Below are 15602 nucleotides of genomic sequence, written 5' to 3' on the forward strand. Positions count from 1 at the left end.
GGGTGTATTTGCAGCATGTCCATGGAAAGCCACTAGAAGGCCAGTCAGGCACTGAAAAGAAATGGATTGTTTGGTGATCATTGTCAAATCTCGGTTCTTTCTTCTCTTTTTCCTCCTCCTCTTCCTCTTCTTCCTTCTTCCTCTTCCTCTTCTTCCTTCTTCCTCTTCTTTTTGCTCCTCTTCCTCCTCCTTCCACCTTCTGTGGGTTTAAAGAGTGAGGTCCAGATTCCTCAACCCCAGTATTGTTTACAAGCAGTAATGAAACAAGAGTCTTCCTACAGCAGTGGTTGTCAACCTTTCTGATGCCACCACCCCTTAATACGGTTCCTCATGTGGTGGTGGCCCCCAACCATAAGTCAAGCACCAATTCTCCCAACAGATCTTTAAGCCGATTGGCAGGAAGGTCAAAGGGACACCCCTACTGTCCATGCCTGATTGGTCAGATTGTAAAAATATCTTCCAATGCGTCAGAATAGAAGCTTTAGTTCCTAACACAAGGGGAAATTTGTATTTGTATTTATTAGATTTGTAGGCCGCCCCTCTCCGAAGACTCGGGGCGGCTAACAACAATATAAAAAGACAATATAAACAAATCTAATATTAAAGATAATCTTAAAAACCCCAATTTAAAGAACCAATCATACATACAAGCATACCATGTATAAATTCTATAAGCCTAGGGGGAAGAGAAATTTCAATCCCCCCATGCCTGACGACAGAGGTGGGTTTTAAGGAGCTTGCGAAAGGCAAGGAGGGTGGGGGCAACTCTGATATCTGGGGGGAGCTGGTTCCAGAGGGTCGGGGCCGCCACAGAGAAGGCTCTTCCCCTGGGTCCCGCCAGATGACATTGCTTGGTCGACGGGACCCGGAGAAGGCCAGCTCTGTGGGACCTAACCGGTCGCTGGTCGCTGGGATTCGTCTTAGGCGAGCCCTGTGAAATGATTGTTCACCCCCCCAAGGGGGTCCCGACCCCCAAGGTTGAGAACCACTGTCCTAGAGGGAAAGGCCTGGGGGTCAAGCTCAGCCCCTGGTGAACGCAGGGAATCCTCGACTTACGACCACACTTGAGCCCAGAATTTTATGCTTCTAAGTGAAACATTTGTTCAGTGAGCAACCGCAGGAAGCAGCCGGCTCTGTTTTGGGTTCCTTGTGTTTGCCTTCCAAATTGATAGGCATCTTGGGCTATTTTAAGAGGGGGAAGAAGGCGAAGGCAGAAAAAGTTTTTGTACTTCCCAACTTTGGTAGTTCCTACGAGAAACCGCATTGGTGGGAAGTGGATGGTGCCCAGGGAAAGCTAGAGAGGAATTCTGAAAGAGAGCTAACCAGGGTTAGACCGGATGCCAGTTTGTTATTTATTTTTATTCATTTATTTTATTTTATTTATTTATCCTACCTTCAAAACGTCGCTACAGAGCCCTGCACACCAAGACAACTAGACACAAGGACAGTTTTTCCCCGAACGCCCTCACTCTGCTAAACAAATAATTCCCTCACTATCAAACTATTTACTAAGTCTGCACTTCTATTTCTACTAGTTTTTTCTCGTCATTCCTATCACCCTTTTCCTCCCACTTAGGACTGTTTGACTGTCACTTGTTGCTTGTATCCGAAGATTTTTATTAACATTGATTGTTTCTTCATTGCTTATTTGACCCCTATGACAATCATTAAGTGTTGTATCTCATGATTCTTGACCAATCTATATTTTCTTTTATGGACACTGAGAGCATCTGCACCAAAGACAAATTATTTGTGTGTCCAATCACACTTGGCCAAGAAAGAATTCTATTCCATTCTATTCTATTCTATTCACTTTCCTATTAAAAACACTTCCCTCCTGAACCTTATTTAACCTTTTAACATATTTAAATGTCTTGATCGTGTCCCCCCTTTTCCTTCTGTCCTCCAGACTAGACAGATGGAGTTCATGAAGTCTTTCCTGATACGTTTTATGCTTAAGACCTTCGCCCAGCGTCTGAATTTTGAATCCACCAAGTAATATTTATCTAAAATAAATGATCCAGTTTGGTTTAAGTGCTTAAGTGGAAAGCCAGAGGTGGTGAGTTTTGCTGTAGGTGCGAAAGACGGCTTGGGTGATTTGGGGGCCAATCACCAGGAGGTGGTGAGTTCTAGTCCCACCTTGTTTATGAAAGTTGGCTGGGTGACTTTGGAACCGAGGTCCCTTTTCCAACTGACTCTTTACAAGGAGAGTTTTTCATACGGCGACAAAAATGGTGGCAAATCTGAAGCATAAAACTGATCAGGACAGACTTCATGAACTCCCTCTGTATCGTCTGGAGGACAGAAGGGAAAAGGGGGACACGATTGAAGCATTTAAATATGTCAAAGGGTTCAATAAGGTTCAGGAGGGTTTAAGTGTTTTTAATAGGAAAGTGAACCCAAGAACAAGGGGTCTGAAAGAGATGTAGATGCTTGGAACAAACTTCCAGCAGACGTGGTTGGTGAATCCCCAGTCACTTAATATTAAACATACGTGGGAGAAACATAGATCCATCCTAAGATAAAATACAGGAAAGAGTATAATGGCAGACTAGATGAGCCAGGAGGTCTTTTTCTGCTGTCAATCTTCTGTGTTTCTATGAATAAGGAAAGAAGGGAGGGAGGGAGGAAGGAAAGAAAGAAAGAGAAGGAAGAGAAGGAAGGAAGAGAAAGAAGGAAGGAAGAATCCACAGTTACTGAATTTAAACATGCCTGGGATAAACATCCATCCATCCTAAGATAAAATACAGGAAAGAGTAGAAGGGCAGACTAGATGGACCAGGAGGTCCTTCTCTACCGTCCATCTTCCAGGTTTCTCTGTTTCTACACCGGCCTCCCAGTCGTTCCTGATTGTGCCTTTTCTCCTCCTCTTCCTCCCCCTTTTCCAAGGGCCTCCAGAGAAGCCGGAGCAAATCCCCGTGGAGAGTCGCTCCTGCGTCCTCATCCGGCGTGATTTGGTGGCGCTCCCGGCCAGCCTCATCAGCCAGATTGGTTACCGCTGCCACCCGAAGCTCTACTCGGAAGGCGATCCTGGAGAGAAACTTGAATTGGTTGCAGGTATTTATGAGCAGGGTCTTCGCCTGGGTCTTTATGCCCGGAGCCCCATAAACATTAACAGGAAATGATCATAATCAGCAATAAGAGATGGGTCATTCTTTGTCCAGTGGACCAGGTGTCCACTTGACCGATTCTTGCAGCCTTATTTGAAAAGAAACCATCACAAAAACAACATATATGATAGGGGGGGATGTGTTCTTTCTAATGAAACAAAAATGAAGATGATTGAAGGGTGACAGAACAGGGGGCTCTGTTGGCGGGGCCTAGGGGAAGAGCCTTCTTTGTGGGGGCGCCGACCCTCTGGAATCAGCTCCCCCCAGAGATTCCTACTGCCCCCACCCTCCTCGCCTTCCGCAGGAGCCTCAAGTCCCATCTATGTCGCCAGGCCTGGGGCAGTTAGACCTTGACCCTCTGACCAATACATGCAATGTATGGTGTGATTGGCACGAGGGCTTTTAGTTGTTTTTAAAATTACTATTAGATTTGTGCTGTATGTTTATTATTATTATTACAGACTATTTTTTTATTATTATTATTGGATTGTACATGTTGTGTTTATTATTGTTGTTAGCCGCCCTGAGTCTGCGGAGAGGGGCGGCATACAAATCTAAATAATAGTAATAGTAGTAGTAGTAGTAGTAGTAGTAGTAATAATAATAATAATAATAATAATAATAATAATAATAATAACGAGATCACTATGCTGGATTTCGTATTTCATCACCAGTCGGGTGCTTCCAAAGCATCTAAGACTGTGTGATGTATTAATAATAATAGTAATAATAACCAGGAGTAATACTTTCAAGTGGTATAATTGCTCTGCTGGGAATTTATTTATTAATTTTTTGAATTCCTAATTGAATACCTTCCTCCTCCTCCTCTCCTCCTTTTTCCCAGGTTCTGGGGTTTACATCACCCGAGGGCAGCTCATGAATTGCCACCTCTGTGCAGGTGTGAAGCACAAAGTCCTCCTTCGACGCCTCCTGGCCACGTTCTTCGACAGGTAGGACGGACGCGTCACCCGCTCTGCTCTTCATGTTTTAGCCGGCTAAAAATACTTCTCCTACAAGTCAGAAAAAGGAACGTCCGAGACCTTTGTGGCATGAGAGCAGAGCACAGAAGAGCCATTCTGAAAAAGAAATATTTTTTAAAATGTATTTATTTTATTTATTTATTAGATTTCTATGCCACCCTTTTTTTAAAAAAAATATTTTTTTTTAATTATTTTATTTAATTTGACTTCTATGCTGCCCAATCCTGAAAGACTCAGGACAAACGAATACCTATTCGTATGTATTCCTTTGTATCCCAGCATTAGTACTTTTACAAATAGCTCAATGCTATGGGAGCCCATCCAACAAGGCCTCCCTCCTCCGGTTTTCCCCCTAACAAGAAACCCGTGAAGGGGGCTTGGCTGAGAGAGAGAAAGGGACTGAGCAGGAGTCTCCCTTAGGTGGTGTTGTACATACTCCTGATCAGTGGGAGGATGATGAAGATATTGAGGACTCGGATTCAGATAGTGTTTATGAATTAGTGGGGGGCCCGGGGTTACAGGTAGTAGAACAGGTGGGAGGCCAGCCACAGGATGGGGCTATGAGTTCAGGATCTAGCGAGGGAGAATCAGACATTCGCTGGGTTAACCCTAAATTCAGAAGGGCCCAAAAACGTAGAGAACAGAGGTCTGGAAGAAGATATTAAGGAGAGGAATGGGTTAAATACTGTAGTGATGTATTTGGCACGTCAGGGGGTCAGTGGGGAAGAAGGGTGGAGTTTCAACCTTGCGGAAGGGGAAATGGATGTGGTTTTTGCCGTGTTAAAGTAAGCAAAAGGATTCTGTTGTTTTTCAAAGTCATGCTGTTAGGAAAATAAATCTTGTTAAGTGGAGAAGGAGAAGGAATGTGAGGAATGCAGCTAAGAGAGATAACGGACCGAGTGCCTGAATGGAATGTGTTTGAATTACAGGAGAGCAGAGAAATAAACGGAGCTTCTTTATTCATGAAATGATGCATTTAATAAGAGTTATTTGTAATTGCTAAATTTCTACCAGAAACCAGAAGAGGTGGGCTTTCTTGTAAAAATATATTTTACTTTTCTTCTTAGCAAAAATGTTTCTCTAAATAAACTCTCACAATGCTGTCATACAAGTCCTATTCCATCCACCACTGCAACCAGCCACAAACCACTAAGCACTAAACCACACCCGTGCAAGGGTGTTATTTCTAATATATAGGTTACAGCCAATCAGGTTGCAGCACAATTAGCAAAGCCATGATGGTTGCAGACTATTTTCTCGCATTGTAATACAGTATTGCCTCCAGAAATACAGTGTTCCCTCGATTTTCGCGGGGGATGCATTCCGAGACCGCCCACGAAAGTCGAATTTCCGCGAAGTAGAGATGCGGAAGTAAATACACTATTTTTGGCTATGAAGAGTATCCCAAGCCTTCCCTTAACACTTTAAACCCCTAAATTGCAATTTCCCATTCCCTTAGCAACCATTTAGATCATTACTCACAATGTTTATTTATTAAAGTTTATTAAAAAAAATATTTATTAAAGGCAGACGAAAGTTTGGCGATGACATATGACGTCATCGGGCAGGAAAAACCGTGGCATAGGGGGGAAAACCACAAATTATTTTTTAATTAATATTTTTGAAAAACCATGGTATAGGCTTTTCGCGAAGTTCAAACTTGCAAAAATCGAGGGACCACTGTAATTCTGTTTCTGACAAGGTCCACCTGTCAGGAGGCATATTTCCCTGAGGTTTCCTCCTTCTTCCCCCCCCTCTCGCCCGTTTCTTCTGGACACAGGAATACTTTGGCCAACAGCTGCGGAACAGGGATTCGCTCGTCCACCAGTGACCCCAGCCGGAAACCCCTGGAGAGCCGAGTACTTAATGCTGTGAAATGTAAGTAGGAGGGTACAGAGAGACTGTAGACAAGGGGTTCTCCACCTGGGGGTCAGAACCCCTTTGGGGGTCGAACGGCCATCCCCTGACCTTAGGAACTAAAGCTTCTATTCTGGCGCCTTGGAACATATTTTTACAATCTGACCAATCATGTGTTAACAGTGGGCGTGTCCCTCTGACCTTCCTGCCAATCGGCTTAAGGCTCTGTTGGGAGAATTGGCGCTCGACTTATGGTTGGGGGTCACCACAACATGAGGAACTGGATTAAGGGGTCGCGGCTGAGGTTGAGAACCACTGCGGTAGATGATATAGCGATAGCACTTAGACTTGTATCCTGCTTCATCGTGCTTTGACAGCCCTCGGTAAGCAGTTGACAGAATCCGCCTCTTGCCCCCCAACAATCCAGGTCCTCATTTGACCCACCTGGGAAGGAGGGAAGGCTGAGTCATCCTTGAGCAGGTGGTGAGATTTGAACTGCTGAACTACAGCTAGCAGTTAGCTGAAGGAGCCTGCAGGGCTGCACTCTAACCACTGCACCACCCCAGCTCTTAGTTAGATAGAAAGATAAGGAAGGAAGGAAGGAAGGAAGGAAGGAAGGAAGGAAAGAGAAAGAAAGAAAGAAAGAAAGAGATTATATAGGTGGATGGATGGATGGATGATAGAGGATGGACGGTCGGCAGTTTCCCCACCATCAACTGTCTAGGCCAGTGTTTCCCAACCTTGGCCACTTGAAGATATCTGGACTTCAACTCCCAGCATTCGCTGGTTGGGGAATTCTGGGAGTTGAAGTCCAAATATCTTCAAGTGACCAAGGTTGGGAAACACTGGCCTAGACAACCAGACCTCTCCTCCAAGGTGGCGCCCTTGATGTCTTGATCCATGCTCACCAGACACCCCTGGCCAGAATTGCCCAGCCCGCCCTGCGACCCTCGTCCCTCCCTCGGCTAAACCCTCCCCCCTCCCTCCCCTCCCCCGCCTGTCTTTGCAGTGTATTGTCAGAATTTTGCCCCCAGTTTCAAGGAGAGTGAGATGAACGTCATCGCAGCCGACATGTGCACCAACGCCCGCCGAGTGCGCAAGCGTTGGCTGCCCAAGATCAAGTCCATGCTGCCCGAGGGGATGGAGATGTACCGCTCCGTCATGGGCTCCACCGCCGCCGCCAACGTCCTCCTGGACCCCGAATTCCAGCCGTCCGGCGCTCAGTTGTTCGAACAGCGGATCTACGCGGAACGCAGAGGGGACTCGGGGACGATCGTGGCCCTCAGAACTAACACCGTCACGGTCGACCAGAGCAATGGGACCGGCCCCTTGTTCGAGCCGAGCGAGGAGGGCGAAGGGGCCGGCTCGGTCATCCAGGAGTCGGCCGGCCCAGAAGCCATGGCTTCCGATACCCAAAGCACCTCGCAGCCCTTTGAGGAAGGATCGGGGTCCCCCGGCCGGCCGGAAACTCCCGCGGGGCGACCGGAGGCGGCCTACGGGGCCTCCTTATGAACCGCACCCGCCGGGGGTCGGGGGTGGCTCTACGGAAGGATCTGTAGTTCCTAAAAAAGCTGCTTGCATGTTCTTAATAATTAGAAACGAAAACAAAAAATACGATCAAACCAACCATTTACCTACTGAACTGCTACCGTTGCCTGAGAAAATTTGATATTTTTTTTTGAGCCCGCTCGTATTTAGCATCGATGAAGGCGTCGCCTGGTGGGAAGACACCCCCCCTCTTTTATTCCCAAATTGGGACAGAAAGGAGTAGCGGGGGTTCCTTTCCCCACTCACCCCCAACTCCACCCCCCAAAAAAGGAACCAGGCTGTGTTCAGCGCCAGTAAAGAACTCGGGAGAAGTTAGGCACGATGGTGATCCCGGTTTGGTTCGCTTCCGTTGGGCGCAGGTCCTCGGCTCGGATCTTCGCTTTGAATCCCCTGGCATTGTTGAGCAACATGGAGAGAGTCTCCCTAACCACTGGTGTAGCCAACGAGGAGGTCCATTCCCCCCCACTCATTAAAAAAAAGAAAAGTTGAGATATCTTTTCCTTCCCGCCATTCCTCTCCTCCAACTCCGCCGTCCGCCCATTCTATCCTTTCGCGGTTCTTGGAGGGCAGGACAAATCTTCGGGTGTGCTTGCAAAGCAGCTCTCGGCCAAAGGCGTTTTGAGTTTAGGCTTTGAGAGAATCTAGGTTTTTCTACCTACGAGCGGTTTCAAACGTGGTCGCTTTTAAGAACGGCGGGATTCCCCCAGGAATTCTTGGGAGTCGAAGTCTGTCCGTCTTAAAGCGACCACCAAGACTGTGGAAACGTTGCTCTAAAGCAGTGAATGCAAACCTTTTTCCCCTCGGGTGCCGAAAGAGCATGTGTCAGTGCCCACACCCATAATTCAATGCCTGGGAAGGGCAAAAACACCTCCTGGAGGACCTCTGGAGGCTGGAAACTGTTTCCCAACTTCTAGTGGGCCCAACAGGCTCGTGTTTCACCCTCCCCTGGCTCCCAATGTTTCCCTGGAGGCTCCCTGGAAGCCAAAAACGCCCTCCCAGAGCCTCTGAGCCAAAAATCAGCTGGCCGGCACACACAGGCACGATGGAGCTGAGCTAGGGCAACAGCTCGCGTGCCATCCAACCCGTGCCATAGTTTCGCCATCACTGCTCTAAAGCCACCTGAACCGGTCCTGCTTAGTTGCTCAGGGCACAATAAGAGATTTTGGGGGGTGGGGGTTATAAGGACTGGCTGGGAACCATGGGCTTCTTGGCTCCTTCTCCCGGGAATGGGGGGAGCTGCTTATCGCGAAATGCATGTCGTTTGGCCAAGGAGGTTTAACTGTAGCTCGCATGGACCTTGCGTTTGAATCGAACTTTTGTGTCCGAGAGGGAGAATTGCTCGCTGTGTGTCGGGGATGATGGGCCCCGGCTTGGGATTTCCCTGCCCCCCTCCTCTCCTCCTCTTCCTCCCCCCAATCCATCCGGCCATTCCCTCCAAGCTACAACGGGAAGACCTCCTCCTGTGGCAGTGACTGGGCTTTGCTTCGAGGAGGTGGAGGTTGTGATAGGCAGCACAGCCTCCGGACTGTGGTGGTTTTGCTTGGTGTTGAACTACAGGGAGATGAAAAGGGGAGCTGCCCCCCCCTTGGAGATTTCAAGGACTTTTCCATTTATTTTCCTGGCAGCAATAAGGAACTAGAAGTTAATTATTTTAACTGCCCTAGCCCAGCTTTACAAGGATGAGATCTCCTGGTGGTCTCCTTCCCCTAACCAAATCCCCCTACGCTTACCTCCTTTTGCAGCCAGCCATGGGGCTGATGATCCACCTTGCCCCCCCTCCTCCCATTCCCCGGTAGCCGTCCTAGCCCCCCCCAAACAACCCACCCTTGGTAACAGTCGCAGGAGGGAAGCCAATACTTGAACGGCTCAGAGCAGGATGCGAAGAGAGCATCGCGTTGCACAGTTCGAATATATTTTTGTACCAAGCACAATTTTATGTACGTCTTTCTGGGAAGGGTTTTTTTTTGGGGGGGGGGAGAAGAGTTGTGGGGGGGGCGTGTTGTGGGGGGGGGGGAAGAACCAGGCTGGGAGTTTGGAGACGAGAAGAAGGAAAAAGGGAGAAAAAAGAAATGACAGAAAAACCTGTAGACAATGTGAAGACTTTTTAAGGCAGGGTGGGGGGCCTTCCCAGGCTCCGAAGGGGGGAGGCCAGCCGCTTGCACTAAATGGCCCCCACCGCACCCCGAAATGTGGGGCGGGGGTCCTTGGTGGGCCCCCCCTCGGAGGCCTTTCTCCTTCCCAGAGAGAAAACAGTGACACCGCCCCTCCCTCCAAAAAAAACCCAAACCCCACCCCTTTTGGCCACGAAAGGACCACGAAACAAAGGGGGGAATTAATCACCACCTGGTTTTTTTCTCAGTGCCTTATCCGCTTCCTCCCCATGGGGGAAAAAAGAAAAAAGTATTTGATTTCAGTAGCTTATCACAGTGTTTCCCAACCTTGGCCACTTGAAGACATTTGGACTTCAACTCCCAGAATTCCCCAGCCAGCGAATACTGGCTGGGGAATTCTGGGAGTTGAAGTCCAAATATCTTCAAGTGGCCAAGGTTGGGAAACACTGGCCTATCAGATCCCTTTCTCCATTTATTTCCACCCCGTGCCCTTCCCCAACCTGGCGCTCCCGTCTTGGGTTGGATTCCGACCCCCATGCTTCCCAGCCAGGTGACCTCGGGGGGAGGGCACTGCTCTCGGACTGTAACTGAGTGGGGAATGACATCCTGTAGATTTAACCTAGGGAAAAAAAAAGAGAAAATACGTATTTATGGTATGTCTGCACCTTTATTCTGAATGCTTGACTGTTAGCAATATTACCTGTGTATATTATATATATAATATATATATATATATAAATATTATATATGTATATGAAAAGTTATATCGAGCACCTTTTTAAAGAAGAAGAAGAAGACGACGGCAAAAAGGAAACTCGGATGGATTTTAGCGATGGCCACGTTTGGGAATCCGGGTTGGATTTCGTCCCATTTATTTTTGGGGTGGGGGGATTTTGTCGGTCTCCCGTGGCCCTTCTCCCCAATGTGTGGTCTTCACTTCCATGGGAGGGGCTGCCCTCCGGAGCCCCCCTTTGGAGTCTACCACCAAGCCCAAGTTGAAACTTAAGGTTCCAGGAATTCATCTCCATTCCAAAGTTGGTATTAAGCCATATTCTAGATTTTGATGTTGGTTTCTCTTTTCTCTTTTCGGTTCAATTTCTTCGGTGGGAAATGCTTTAAATTCTACTCTGAAATTGCTGTGGAATCCTATCACACAACTCCCCTTCCTTCTTTTTCCTTCTTTCCTTTCTGCCTTCCTCTCCTCCTCTCTGCCCTTCCCTCCTTCCTTCCTTCCTCCATCCTTCTATCCCCCTTTCTTTCTTCCTCCTCTGTTCCTTCTTTCTTTCTGATTTCCTCTCCTCCTCTCTGCCCTTCCCTCCTTCCTTCCTTCCTTCCTCCATTCTTCTATCCCCCTCTTTCTTCCTACTCTGTTCCTTCTTTCTTTCTTTCTGCTCTTAGGGTTTCCATTCCTTTGTTTCTTTTATTTTTCCTGTTTTTCTGCTTATTCTCTCTTTTTTAAAATAAATGTGTGTCCCTAAGCAACTTGGCTCCAAATTCCACTTTAAAATATTGGGCCCTTCCCCACCGGCCCCCAACCACAGCCCCACCCAATGTGGCCTTAAGAAAGACCCCTTAGCTTTACAGGCATAAGGTTTTATTTTTTCCTGCCTTCCAGGGCCCTCCGAGTGCAGCCCAAGGCTTGTAAAATCCTGCTGCATCTCTTGGTTGCGGGGTGTGTGTGTGTGTGAATCTGGCAGCCATTGGGGCAAGCAGTCTCCTTACCTGCCAGGTGATCTCAAAGAGAGGAGGAGACCCCCTTCTGCCTTTGCTGCAAAAAAAACCCCCATGGCATATTTTCTCCCTTGGCCCTGATTCCTGCCATCTCCGTTTGCAGACTTAGCTAATCTGCTCCTCTCTAGATGAATTACAACACACCCCCCCCCCCTGCAAAACTGGTTGCTGATGCCATTCCCAGGTGTGGTTCCAAGTATTGCAGAGGTGGCCCCCTCCTCAAGGACATCTTTGCTGGGCGAAAAGCTCAGCCCATCACATTTCTGATGTAGCAAAGGCACAATGACAGGGGGGGGGGTCTGTTCTTCCACGATGATGTCTGGATCTCCCCCAATAGGACCAGCAATCGTAATAGTTGCAGTGGATTTAAGCCTCCTTTGGGGGTCAGGAGGGGGGGTAGATTAAAAAGTTTGAGGGCAATGGGAGGTCCAGAAATTCAAAATATAAACAAACGTAAATTAAAAAGTCTACGGAGATTCTCAGTCATCCATAGAAACATAGAAGATTGATGGCAGAAAAAGACCTCCTGGTCCATCTAGTCTGCCCTTACACTATTTCCTGTATTTTATCTTAGGATGGATCTATGTTTATTGCAGGCATGTTTACGTTCAGTGACTGGATTTACCAACCACGTCTGTTGGAAGTTTGTTCCAGGCATCTACGACTCTTTCAGTCAAACAATATTTCCTCAAGTTGCTTCTGATCTTTCCCCCAACTAACCTCAGATTGCGCCCCCCTGTTCTTGGGTTCACTTTCCTATTAAAAACCACGTCTGCTGGAAGTTTTGTTTCAAACATCCACTATTCTTAGGTCGTCCTTTTCCCCAAAGGTGCTTTTAAAGAGGCAACTGCCAAAAACTCCAAGTTGTCTTTTGAAAAACACCTTTGAGATATTTTTTTTTCAAAAGGGAGAGAGGGATCCATTCCACATTCCTGTACTTCCTGCTAGGAAAACCCCTTTTATTCAAATCTGCCAAAATCCCCCTTTTTTTTTAGGACACTGGCGCTTCGAAACTTCTCCAAAACTTTTAAGGCTCAAATCTCCTTCCGCCCCCCACGCCCCTTTTTTGCACTTTTGCGACTGAAACTGGGAGGGGGAGGGAGGGGGGGAAAGGCAGGCACGGGGAGAGGGGGCCAAGCCTTGCAATACTATTTTTTTTTTCTTTAGCACTCCAAAATGATTAAAAAAACACAACAACCAGAAGTTTATGCTATAGATATTTTTTAACTTGAGTCTCAAAACTGTCAAGTCGGTGAAGCCTCTTAAGGGAACAATGATGTTGGAAGAGCCTGTATTAAAGTATCCAATAGTACTGTAATTTCATGACTGTTAATAACAATAATAAATAATAAATAATAATTCCAGTGCTTAGAGGGAAGTTTTTGCAGCGCTGCCGAAAATGACGTTTTCCAGCCGCGCTCGCTTCTTTTCCTTTGGCTGTTTACGTGCCATTTCTCTCCTATCTTCTTGCTCAAGACTGTTACGTTAAGCTTCGATCGATGATCTATTAAACCTGCACTGCATACAAGTCCCTAAAGCAAGGTTTAAAGTCATCCTTTCATAGGAGCACAGAGTGTGGTCAGACCTATTTCATATAACGTGAAGGTGGGGACGAAAAAAAATCCATTTAAAAAAAAATGGGATAACGAATGAGAAAATGCTTTGTAAAATTCACATTTACAAAATAATAAAGTATGTTGAAAACAACACCTCTCGCTCCTCTTCTTTCCCCAGCGTCTTCCAAAGCAACCCATGAATCATGAGACAGGCAGGAAATAAATTTGATAAACAAGGCTTGGGATGAAGCACCCTAGCACGGGACCCTGCCCACAAGGCGCATTTGAACAGCAGCTGCTGGTTATTACATGTTTCTCCTACCTTTATTGCCCTTGGAGAGGGGCGGCATACAAATCTAATAAATAATAATTATTATTATTATTATTATTATGTCAATACAACCCAGCATCACTATACTGGATTTCGTATTTCATCCCCAGTCCGGCGCTTCCCAAGCACCTAGGACTGCGTGATGTAGCGGCGAATTATGTTTACCAATCCCAGTAAAGCCGCCTTTTGCAATTGACAGATGGAGATTTTGTCAATTCCTATGGTTTTCAAATTATTATTATTATTATTATTATTATTATTATTATTATTATTATTATGTCAATACAACACAGCAAATGAGATTATTATTATTATTATTATTATTATTATTATTATTATTATTAATAATAATAACTCAAGGCAGCGTAATATCCATCCTATTCCCCCCTCCAAAAAGCAACCTCAAAGACTCAAAGAAAGGGCCTGGCCCAAAGTCACCCAGCTGGCTTTGGAGCCTAGGGCGGTACTAGAACTCCCCATGTCCTGGGACTTGGCCCACAGTGATGATTATGAAATGCGTGTGCTGCCTAACTCTCAGCGATTCAACTCAACAATGCAACAAAGGCATTGCAATAAAATAGACGCGATAAAAGATAAAAGATGCAAGGGCAGTGAAGTGAGGTTCACACACACACATCTTGCTTGCCCAAGACCAGGGGGGAGAACCGGGGGTCTTCATGACTCTCTTGAACAACAGCAGAGTGGAGAAGGGGGTGGGGGGTCAGCCTCTTCTCAGGAGCCACTTCTGGGGTCCCAACATTGCATCCGCTGTGCAAAAGCCACCGGGTTGGGCAGTTGCCCGGCAGACTTGTAACTTGGTTAGTGGGCTATAAGGCAGTTCCTGAGCTCGCAGGTCGAAGGCACCAGGAAAATAATAATAATAATAATAATAATAATAATAATAATAATAATAATAATAATAATAATCATTCATTTATAATACCCTTTTAACAAAGGGCATCACAGCAAGCCATATACCACTGACAAGGACAGACAGGCAGTAGGCGATACACACACTTGGCTAAAACACACCTAATAAAACCACCAAAAGAATGGCAGGTCCTTCCTGTCTTGGCCCCTTCAAGCCAGAGGGGCCCATGCAATCGTTGAAGGCTTTTCCCTTCTTCCTAGCGTGTTCCTGCAGGTCCAGGATTCACTTTTTGGGTCATTGAGCGCCACTTTGCATGGTCAAGCTACCTCTCTGGGATGTCCACCTCTGTTGATGGGGTCTGGCCAGGGGTGGGCTACTGCCCGGACGGCGGGGGGAGGCACTGGGGTAGGGAAAATGGAGCTCCACCCTAGAGCCCCCAATTTGCACTGAAAGAGGTTGAAAGAAAATGCAGGAGCCACCCCCACAGTGTGGTAGTAAAACTTGGTGGCCCTTCACTGGGTCTAGCCATCTGTTTTGTATGCCTATGACCATTCCGACCATTGACCTCTAGTTGAGGGGTCTCCAACCTTGGCAACTTTAAGACTTGTGGACTTCGAATTCCAGAATTCCTCAGCCAGCAAAGCAAAGATGGTTGCAAGTTGCAAGTCCACAAGTAGAGCAGGAGGCAAATTCCTTGTGTGTCCAATCACACTTGGCCAATAAAATACTACTACTACTACTACTATTCTTCTTCACCTTCTTCTCCTCCTCCTTCCTTCTCCTCTGTCACCTTCTTCTTCTTCTTCTCCTCTTCTTCCTTCTTCCTCTTCTTCCTCCTCCTTCTTCCTCTCCTTCTTCCTTTTCTTCTTCCTCCTCCTTCTTCCTCTCCTTCTTCTTCTTCTTCTTCCTTCTCTATCTTCTTCTCCTCCTCCTCCTTCTCCTCCTCCTTCTTCCTCTCCTTCTTCCTTCTTCTTCTTCTCCTCTTCCTCCTCCTCCTTCTTCTTCTTCTTCTTCTTCCTTCTCTATCTTCTTCTCCTCCTCCTCCTCCTCCTTCCTCTCCTTCTTCTCCTTCTTCTTCCTCTCCTTCTTCCTTCTTCTTCTCCTCTTCCTCCTTCTTCTTCCTTCTTCTTCTTCCTCCTCCTTCTTCTTCCTCTCCTTCTTCTTCTTCTTCCTTCTCTATCTTCTCCTCCTCCTCCTCCTCCTCCTCCTTCTCCTCTATCTTCTTCTCCTCCTTCTTAAAAGTTTATTTTATCTATTTATTATTGATTAATTTAATTTACATGCCGCCCGGCTGCCTAGGTTGCCAAGGCTGGGGCCCCCTGCTCTACTTGGGAGGCAGCTTGGGCCACAGCGGAGGGTCCGTAGCAGCAGAGCCCCCTCTCTTGCATCGCCTCTAGAATTGGTGCCACCCCAAAATGTGGTCGAAGGCTGGCATGGCTGATGTGGTCAAGACGCCCGACATACCCAACGGGGTGGACGCCTTTCCCTGCCCGGAGAGGAAGAGAAT

At 46.9% G+C, this 15602-nt stretch overlaps 1 protein-coding gene across 7 annotated transcripts in view; it reads left to right on the forward strand.

The window, feature by feature from the left end:
* The window catches only part of NACC2 (NACC family member 2), a 69223-nt gene extending 59658 nt beyond the window's left edge, over positions 1 to 9565 (forward strand). For all 7 annotated transcript variants that reach the window (XM_070758596.1, XM_070758597.1, XM_070758595.1 and 4 more), the window contains 4 exons: positions 2890 to 3057; positions 3955 to 4060; positions 5871 to 5968; positions 6957 to 9565. In XM_070758596.1, coding sequence (XP_070614697.1) covers positions 2890 to 3057; positions 3955 to 4060; positions 5871 to 5968; positions 6957 to 7459 — 875 coding nt within the window. In that variant the 3' untranslated portion in view covers positions 7460 to 9565. The remainder of the gene's footprint in view (positions 1 to 2889; positions 3058 to 3954; positions 4061 to 5870; positions 5969 to 6956) is intronic.
* Positions 9566 to 15602: the final 6037 nt, after the last annotated feature.

Source organism: Erythrolamprus reginae, chromosome 8 (assembly GCF_031021105.1).
Source record: "Erythrolamprus reginae isolate rEryReg1 chromosome 8, rEryReg1.hap1, whole genome shotgun sequence".
Taxonomy (NCBI): Eukaryota; Metazoa; Chordata; class Lepidosauria; order Squamata; family Dipsadidae; genus Erythrolamprus; species Erythrolamprus reginae.